Source organism: Nematolebias whitei, chromosome 4 (genome assembly GCF_014905685.2).
Source record: "Nematolebias whitei isolate Nwh7 chromosome 4, NemWhi1, whole genome shotgun sequence".
NCBI classification, from domain to species: domain Eukaryota; kingdom Metazoa; phylum Chordata; class Actinopteri; order Cyprinodontiformes; family Rivulidae; genus Nematolebias; species Nematolebias whitei.
This window is the reverse complement of record NC_056501.1, coordinates 19,772,952-19,783,212: the sequence shown is the minus strand read 5'-3', so window position 1 is coordinate 19,783,212 and position 10,261 is coordinate 19,772,952. Positions and strand designations below refer to the sequence as shown.

Sequence of the window (10,261 nt, the reverse complement as noted above, 5' to 3'; positions counted from 1 at the left end):
ATATATATATATATATATATATATATATATATACACATACATACAAATATAAATTTGCATACATATAATATATGTGGGGATGTGTGGGTGTGGGTTTGTGTGCATGTGTGTGTATGGATGGATGATAGATGGATGCATGTGTGGATGGATGGATAGATGGATGCATGTATGGATGTATGTATGGAAGGATGGATGGATGGATAGATGGATGGATGGATGGATGGATGGATGGATGGATGGATGGATGGATGGATGGATGGATGGATATGTGTGTGTATGTATGTTTTTTAGTATTTGTATTTTTTCTTTTATTATTGTTTCGATGACAATACTTTGTTTACACCCATTTTGTGATGATCAGCAGTAGCATTTGATACTGTACATACTGCTGGTCTGTGTAAAGTTTTAATTTGAAGTATTTGTAACATATTTTTCAATATGTATGAGGCAATCAGCTATGAGAAAAAATAAGCAATAATCCAAACAACGGGTTTTTCATTGTAAGGATTTATATCTGACTTCACCAGATTAACCAGTGGGTGAGATTTTAAAACATGTTTTTCTTTCTGATACATCGAGTTGGACGCTACTTCATGTTGGGCTGCAATCAAGGGTGGGCCAACCTTCCATGCAACATGAATCCTGCCCTGCTTTCATTAGGCAACGCTTTATGACACTGCAGCAGATGGTGAACGCACTTACATCCTTTGACACACTAGCACTCCAGCTCCCATGAGAAGCAATCTCACCTCCTCTCTCAACTTTTTTCTCCAAATTTTCACCCCCGCTATCCTTCCTTTTCCTCCTCACACCAGGCAAACAAAACAAGCTGCACCCATTTAGAAATAATTAAAATTGGCCAAATTTCCATCAGAATTTCTGTGTAAGCATTTTTACTGGTAATTGTGTTGCCTACAGCAGAGTTCTTGATGTGTGGGTTGGTCTGGGAGGAATTATACACATTTTAAATATGCCTTAAGTACTGTATCTGCTTAGCTCGCATCTGAAGTATCTGCTGAGAGCTGCTGCCACGCAGGTCAAGAAAAAAACACAACCCACGCAGGATGCTATATATGTTTGTGGAACAGGAAGCCATTTACATATGCATGATCTCTGAAACATGTTTACAGCTTTTGTTCTGATGATTAACAGAAAGCGCACACAACCTGAAGGCATTTTTCTGCACAAAAAAAATGCAGCATTTAATCAACATCAACAGTTTTTGTCACAGCGTATGCATGCAATTTGCACAGCCTCACTGTGGTTAATGGTTCAATTATACATTTCTGGATTGCATCCTCTCTTTTCCAAACAGAGCAGAAAAATGATCTCGCTCATGCTCTCTGGCTCTGGACGGTGAGGGTACGATGCATTTCTGCATCTGCCGGTGATAAACATCAAGGTTTAAGGTCAACAGTGGGACGTGCCGTGTCCAAAGACAGGAGGATTGCTCCCACCCTGATTTACAGCTAAACACACACACACACACACACAATCACAGCCACCACACACAGAGTCCTTAAAGATCTTAAACAATAGCATGTCTGCAGTAATTGATGTGGCTGCTCACACTTACGGTAAATGTGTAAGAAAACACACAAGAAACACACGTGTCATGTGTCAGCAACAGGAAAAACAAAGACTGGCATGGAGAACAGACAGGGGTAAATACCATCACCTATTATAGACATAGCCAGTGGTGCACACACATACACTTACAGTTCAAACAGGGGGCAGGGGGCCTGGTGTGTGCACAATAAACCATCAATAAACTTCATTTGTTCGATGCAAAATATCCCTAACAGCAAACCTGCAGCCTGTCCAAAGAATAAATCACAAACACACACACATCATGACATCTGCAGCTTCTCGCTTCCCCGTCTGAGTCATTTTCAGCACTTCAAAATATCCATCCCTACCTTTGTGGAAGCTCACTTGCTTGGACTGCATGGAGAAGGTTCCCATCACGAGACCCATGTTGACTTCTGCTCCTGCCAGGAAGGTTGTGAGTGTGTCTGCGAGCCTATAATTAAGTTGTGCCAGTGAGTGTGCGCACAGTAGGTGTGTGTCACTTGTGATTAAGTTAGTCCATCAGCTGGCTGCATGTGTGGAAGCACGGATATCACTTCTCATGCCGCCTCACACCCACACAGCTCGGCTGAATCTGCTCGAGGGTGTGTGTGTGTGTATGAATGAAACGAACAACAGACGTGCACTCTGATGCTGTCTTTGTCTACGCTGTCACTGACGCTGGCTGTTTCACATGCCTTTACATACTCCCCCCAGTGTCATTTCATCAATTCCTCTGCGCCTCTTTATGTTTTTGCTCCCTCTTCCTCGCCTGCTCATCTCAGTAGTTTTCTCGCTCTCTCGCTCTCTCTCCCTCGCTCTCTCTCTCTCTCTCTCTCTCTGTCTGGTGGGGAACGAGGGATTGCACACTGTTGCTCAGGGAATAACGGAGACGGAAAGAAGGGAGGAGGGAAATAACTGAGTGGAAAAAGGGCTAGAGGAGGAATGGGGAGATGATGATAGGGTGGAGAGAACAGAAAGAGGACAGCTAAAAAAACGCACACAAAAAAAAAACAAAGGAAAGCAGGATGAGAGCAAGAGATGGACCAGAGATGAAGAGAGCAAGAGGTGAATGGAGATAAAGGAGAGCCAGACTGATGTGTCCCCTTCTTTGCTATTCAGCAGGCAAACCGTCTGGCTGTGGAGAGTGTTTGTGCAGCTTTATCTGCACAAGTCTGACAGGTGGTCTGTGTGTGGCAGTGCATGAGAAATTATTCCACCAGAGGGTGGGTCACCACCCATACCCTACACATCTGACACCAACATGCTTCCACAAACATCCCAGGGTTTACAGCCACATGCTGCATCAGACATGCTTTTATTCCAGTAGGAGCTCACTCCAACTCCCAATGCACCACACACACCGCAGCTTTGTCATGGTCTTTTAGCATCAGATAATAACTGGGAGTATTATTTTTCTTCATGTTGCATTTTAAACACGCTGACGTAAGCTTCTCTTACACAACTCATAATCTTTTTCCATTTGGAAATAACTATAATATGTATACATTTATTTTTGCTTTCAGCTGCTCCCTTCTTTAGAAGCAGTGAACTAAGTTATATGAAGACTTGGTAATTATTTTTACGCCGGATGCCCTTCCTGATGCAACCACAGACCACCGAGCTACCACAGCCCTCTGTGTGGAGCAGGGAGCTGCCAACTAGGGCGCCCGGTGGAGCAGATGGAGGGGGTTAAAGACCTTGCTCAAGGACCTGGAGTGAAGCAAATGAGAGTGGAGGCAGGTGTGGGTCTTTCACCTTTCCCACCCACATTTTGATGGTGTCTGTACCGGGAGTTGAACAGGCGATCTTCCCATCAGAGGCTCACCTTCTCTAACCTCTATGCCACCACTCCCATAATATATATAATAATATATGAATATCTTATTCATATAAAAAGCAGACATTTCTACAATTAAACTAAAACATTCGAGCCGTGACACATCAAAACACAAACGAATTGTTAATCGTCTTTCTTGGGTGAAAATTTATATCAAACCAAGAAGTGACTAAAAGGGAAAGTGGAAAAGATACACAAGACTGGAGATGGGTTATCCACTGCGAAACCAAGTAAAAAAAAAAATTAAAAACAAGACAACACTGGAAGTAAAGTCTGGACCTCATAGATATTTTCTATATCTTAGGAACTCTGAGACAAACCGAGAAGGAGAACAATTAAAATATTCCTGCAAAAACCAGACTTGGACATGGTTTCATGAGTGTTTTATTTAATCCTCATAAACTGTAATCTAAGGGGCTTGACAGCAAATTTTACACCAGTTGAACAGCAGATTTGTTTTGGTTGGGTTGAACGAAACTGATTTGAAAAACAGTAGGGGTGTTCTAGTCTGGTTTGACTTGGTGTTTAAAATGTTCCTAAATCGTCACAGTTGGGTCAGACACTCTTTATTGGATATTAGAAGCTCACCGTGCGCAAATGCTAACAAAACAACTTTCATAAAGAACAGTTTCTCTTCTTTTTCAGAAATATCAAAATATATAGCTGTGATAGCAATATCTTATTTAATTATCTGCTTCCTGGGACATCCAATATTAATTTACCATATAAATAACTTTTATACCGTCTTTTCCACCATACATGTCGCACCAACCTATAAGTCGCATCAGTCCAAATATGTTTAATAAAGTGGAAAAATCCATAAATATGTTGCTTCACCATATAAGTCACATCTATTATGTGTCACCGCTGACAACTCGCAAATATGGGCCAGTGTTGTGCCAAAAATCAATGGGCTGCCAAATGGTGGCCGCGGGAGCGTGCACAGGAGGACTTTAAAAAGAATCTAACAAGATTAACACTTAAAAACAATTATTTGTTTGCTTGAAATTATAGCAAAGGTGTGTCTCAGTCTGACGTTGCCTTAATAAATGTACTTTAACGGTTTAATCAGCTGCATTTTCAAAAGCCGATATGCAGAAGTAGGCATGTGCACGGGAGGACTCGCTGTGCATTTCTTCAAAATTTAACAAGATAACCACCTAAAAACAATTATTTGTTTGCTTGAAATTATAGTAAGTGTGTCTCAGTTTAACTTTTCCTTAATAAATGCACTTTGATGGTCAGATTAGCAGCATTTTCAAAAGTATTCGCTGCCTCGGTGCTACGGGAGCGCGCACTGAGGGAGGAAATCAGGAAGGAGGAACCCTGCGCATTTCTTCGAAATTTAACAAGATAAGCACCTAAAACAATTCTTTGTTTGCTCGACATTGTAGTAAAGGTGTGTCTCAGCTGAACTTTTACTTAATAAATGCACTTTAGTGGTCAGATTAGCAGCATTTTGTTGGGGCGGCACAGCGAAATGATGCTGATTTTTCTCCAGGCGAGCTGGATGAACGTGGTAGCTGTGGCAAGCCGACTGTGTCATTAATAGCCACGCTTACCTATTACATGACATAGCGGCATGCCATACTACTCGAGTGTCATCTAGCGGCTGAAAATGGTAGAGTTCAATATTTTCAGTCAGAATGAATGAAAATGGTCATATCTCAGCCAAATCTTGGTTTATAAATATGGGGAAAAAATCCATAAATACGTCACTTGGGCATATAGGTCGCAGGGCATGCAAATTATGAAAAAAAAACTGTGAGTTATAGGCTGAAAATTACGGTAATCATTTTATTACTGTAGGGTCATTGTGAATAAAATTACTGTTAAATAGTATTATAATGCTTGGTATTACTGTCTAAATCAGGTGTCAGTGGACAGCTGGTGCTTATCACCCCCTCTATAAGAAACCTTGAAAATATTTTATTTTCTGTGAGGCTGTTAGCCACCTGGGGTCGGTTTTGAAAAACACTGAGACAAGAGGATAAGGAGGGGCACGCCCTTGATGAGTTTCTACAAAATAAACTTTTTCATTCCAGGAAACCAGAATGGGTCAGTAACTCAGACAAGACAAGAAATTAATAAGTTCTGTACTTGTGATGCATTGACTTTCTTTAAATCTGACTGTTCTCCAAAGTTTTGTAATAAACTTGATGAAATCTACACCTGATCGTTTGTGAACCGTTTCTTTTTTCTACGACAATTGCCAGGAGGGAAAAAGAAAACATATCTAGAGAAGTTTTAAAAAAATTATCCTCAGCACCATTACTTCTTTTCCAATAAGTCTTGGACTAAACTGTCTCGGGAGGTCTGCTGCTTGAAATGAATAATACAGACTCTGATCTCAGGAGGAATTGAAAATGAGCTGCCAGAAGAGGAGAATAAATAATTTACAATCACCTTTAAAGAAGCTAACAGATCTTAGGGTCTGAGAGTTAAACACATCACAAGTCAAAGTGATTGTTTGGCTCGTTTGAAGTGGAGTCCAGCAGAATGATCATGAACAATCATCATCTTACCTGTTGTAGATAACTGTTTGAAATAGGTCAGTTTGAAAACACAGTTCAACTCTGACCAGGTTGATGAGCTAATGGCTAGTCCCAGTGTGTGCCATCTTAAAACAATTTTAAAAAACATCCTAATTATTCATAAAAACTCTGTTTGGATTCAAATTTGCCTTGCATGATTATTTATAGAAACTCATACAGATGTTTCTTCCATCCATCCATTTTCTGTCTGTTTTTATGACCAGGTTGCAAAAACAACAGGTCTGGGTTGCCCTCATGGGTCTGTTGCCTTTGCAACTCTCTTCAGCTCATCCGTGGGGGCTCCCAAGGTGTTCCCAGGCCAAAGATACATGACCCTTCCAGCAAGTTCTAGGTCTGCCTCAGCGTCTCCTTCCCAGTGAGATGTGCTCAGAAAACCTTCTAGAAGGAGGCTTCTAGGAGACGACCCAGTCCATCGATGCACCTCCCTTCTCCCACTCCACCATCACTTCTGAACAAAACTCCCAGACACCTGAACTCCTCTGCTTAAGACAAAAAATTACCCCCAACCCATGAGGAAGCAGTCTACCTTGTTGCTGTTTTTATTGCTTCTTTACAAGCACAAATAGCAGCATCAACTATACCTAAAGTACTTTTGTTGAGGATACCATATTATTTCTGCTGTAGTACCTGTGTAATAAAAACTGAGCTCAGTGAAACAATTTCTCAAACAGCAGTCACAGAAAATGCAATAATATTTTAAAGATTTTAACAGCAGGAACCCACTGTCATGGGATCATATGCCTTAATTGAACTATTTCTCCAAATTGAGGTCTTTCAAAGAGCTATATACAACAGATAAGGTAGTCACTGTTCATACCTTTTCCACTAAACCTTCCTTAGACAGATCTGAACCATTCAGTGAGTCCATCAGACATGCCGACTGTCGCAGCTCTGTGAACAGTCAGGCCACGTCTCTAACCCAGCACCCAGATCAGCTGCAGAACATATTTCAATTCACTTTCTATCATAGTTTATAACAAGAAATCTACAGCCAATCAGATTAATAAAATGCCACTTGTTCACCTTTTCAAATGAATAGGAGCAGCCAATATTGATTTTCATCACCCTTTCAGCCTTTCCTAGCTGCCAGCGGAGGACACAGATTGATGTGAGCTCACAATTACCTGATCTAAATTCAAGAGTTAAACCCAGAGAAACCACCGAAGGCATTCAAACCCCTCTGCAGCGTGCAGCCTGTCATTCCTCACAAACAGACCAACAACAATCCACAGGGCAATGTTGCCACCCTGCAACAATTCAATTCAATTCAATTCAAATTCAAAAATACTTTATTAATCCCAGAGGGAAATTATATAACATTACACAACACAGTCCACTTCACGTGTGCCTGTCTGTTCTAACTCCTTCTGCTTAACATCATGCTAATGATATTAGCAAGCTGATGATATTGATGCTAGCCCCTGTTGAAATTCCTTCCATGTTTATAGTTGGAAAAACAGTTTACAGATGAGTGGCTGTTCTGGTTGAGTCAAGGCCATGGAGGTTGATGATAAAACCATTAGGCCATGGCATTCATTAAAAGCCTCAGGCCATGAAGGTAAGGTTAAAAACTGAAGAGAGGGATCAAAGTGTAGGACAAGGAAGATGAAGACCAAGAAAAGAGAAGTGCAGACAAAGAAAACCAAATACAAAGCAGGGTGTGGGTAAAAAGAGATATTTTTAAAGGTGGGCATCATCTCAGATAAACACTGCTCTCTTTTGTCTCCTTTTGTGCATCAACAGATACATTTTGACAGCAGTTTCCAGTTGTAACACTTACAGTAATCGTTCTGCACACTGCTATATGCATATACAAAACACATCGGTTACAGTGAGCAGGAGCGGCACTTCAGCAGGAAGAAACAGGTCTTTGAACACACCACTAATACAAAGATATGCTGAATAAATAAGATGCCTGAAGACAAGTTAAGAGAACGTGATTTGTTGTAATTAAACTGTTTAATTTCTGTGGAAGGGTTACATACAGCTGAATAAATTCAGTTTTTATTTTTTATCAAACACTTTCAAACTCCACTGAATGGATTTAAAAAGCCCAGAGAGGAAAAGCTGAGCAACTATTTTAAGCTATTTATTTTGATCTCTGAAAAGTTGACGTCTTTTCTTATTTTTTTTAAGTTGTGGAACTGAGTGCTTCTAACTGAATGAACTTATTGGAGAAAAAGACGACTTGACTATAAAAGGACAGCAGAAACGACAGCATCATTCATGTCAGCGATTGTTCAATGCCCACCTTTCTCTTCTTTTCAGGATTAATTAAGTATTTTCACAATCCCAAGATTACGAGTCTAACCTGATTGGAAAATAATGAAATTGAAAATGATTTTAACGTTTTAAAAAAAAGGTAATCTTCGGTGAAATTACAAAGTTATAGATGTTTTGGTCAAACCTTGAAAATGTTTTTTTTTTTTTCATTTGTTCAAAAAACAGGTTGAAAACACAAACAAGTCAACAGAGCCTAGACTCACACCAAGTCACACAAAAGAAATTACATGAAATCAATTAACACACTGATATAAATCCAAAAGCTGTTTCATGTTGGAGAGAAGAAGTAAAAAAAAAACTTTTTGGTTCATTACATTTGGATTAACGAGAATTGTAGAATCGTGTTACAGAACTGCATCAAGAACTGCTGCAAAACAGGGTTCATCAAATTATCCAGGGTGCTGTAAATCAGTAAGCCTGCTTTTTTTTTTTTATCACTTATTCACTGTTACACAACAGACCTTTTACAAGATCGAAATGGCAGTCTTCTGGGTGAATAAGTGGAGGCAGAGAAGAGGAAAAAAGATGGTTTTAGCTGTCAAGCTGAGAGACCGAAAGCATTTTTCAGCAGAGACAGAAGGGATTTTGACAAGCACAGAAGGTGGTGAACAAGCATTGAATAATAAATTGACTGGTTAGTTGCTGTCCCGTCTTATTAGATGATGGCTAGATGGAATATGTCATAGCGATAACCACACAGAGAAGAGAGGGTAACGGCAGAGTTGGAAGAGAACACCGAGGGTAGGAAAGATGGGGAAAAGGGATAAACTGAGATGGAATAGCAATAACCATAAGAAATGAGTGGAAGAGAGAGGCAAACAAGATGGATGGATCGTAGTGGGAAAGAGAACAAAGAGCCAGGAGGGGAAATGAAACAACAACGTCAACAAGTGAAAAGAGAAGGACGGACAGAGAGATGGAGGGGAAACTTCACCTGGCCTCAGATGGGCTATGTCATCAGAAATAGATTGCTTTACTGTAGTGAGGAGCAAAGAAGACAAACTCCACCATCCTGTTAGACGAGGGGGTGAGGTGTGGCACCACAGGGATCAGCCAATGGCTGCAGGTCAGCTTTCCTCTGATAAAGCCCAACATCATGCAGCTGCTTCATCACCAGATTAAACCAGTATGAACTCAATCAATGTGCAGTGAGTCAGCAGGCGCAGTCGTTTCACCTCAGAAGTCGATTTGTTGTTCCAATTTTATGATGATAACTTCTCTCAGTGGCTCCCGAGGACTATAGAAAACAAATTGCCTCTATCACAATCACATCAAGCAAGGTTTTAGATTGGTTTGTCCAGACTTTGAGATGTCCACATAAGAACAATAGAGTTAGAAAGACAAAAGTGTAAAAAAAACTGGCTAACTACATCTGATATTCGTATGGGCTTCAGTGGCCAGAACCAAGCAGACCACCTGTAAATCCACCGAAGGTAAAGCTCTCAGGAAGCAGCCACCACCAAGGCTGCCCAGAAGAGCGCCCCGGCCACCGGCGGAGTGAAGAAGCCTCACCGCTACAGGCCTGGTACCGTGGCTCTAAGATAGATCCGCCGCTACCAGAAGTCCACTGAGCTGCTGATCAGGAAGCTGCCCTTCCAGCGTCTGGTCCGCAAGATCGCTCAACACTTCAAGACCGACCTGCACTTCCAGAGCTCGGCCGTCATGGTTCTGCAGGAGGCTTACCTGGTGGGTCTGTTCGAGGACACCAACCTGTGAGCCATCCATGCCAAGAGGGTTACCATCATGCCCAAAGACATCCAGCTGGCCCGCAGGATCCGAGGAGAGAGGGCTTAGACTGACGACTGACCCGGACCGGATCTGATATCACAATGTGTTGAACGTTTTTTGAATGTGCTTCAGGTGGTTACAGTCCTGGCTGTGAGTTTGGGCCCATTGGATCAGGAAAGGCATCTGGCGTAAAACAAATCTTTCATGAGAGTTTGCTTACTTTGGTGACCCCTGAAGAAGGGAGCAGACACAAGAAAAACAAGATCTAACTAATTTAAGCCATGTT

The 10,261-nt window shown here is 41.2% G+C and overlaps 1 protein-coding gene and 1 pseudogene across 1 annotated transcript in view; one reads left to right on the top strand and one right to left on the bottom strand.

Moving 5' to 3' along the window:
* Nucleotides 1-2,315, bottom strand: part of LOC119408455 (Kv channel-interacting protein 1) — a 49,324-nt gene extending 47,009 nt beyond the window's left edge. Inside the window, exon 1 of the mRNA XM_037675282.1 lies at nucleotides 1,920-2,315. Coding sequence (XP_037531210.1) covers nucleotides 1,920-1,977 — 58 coding nt within the window. The 5' untranslated portion in view covers nucleotides 1,978-2,315. The remainder of the gene's footprint in view (nucleotides 1-1,919) is intronic.
* Nucleotides 2,316-7,349: 5,034 nt separating this feature from the next.
* Nucleotides 7,350-10,041, top strand: LOC119408456 (annotated as a pseudogene).
* Nucleotides 10,042-10,261: the final 220 nt, after the last annotated feature.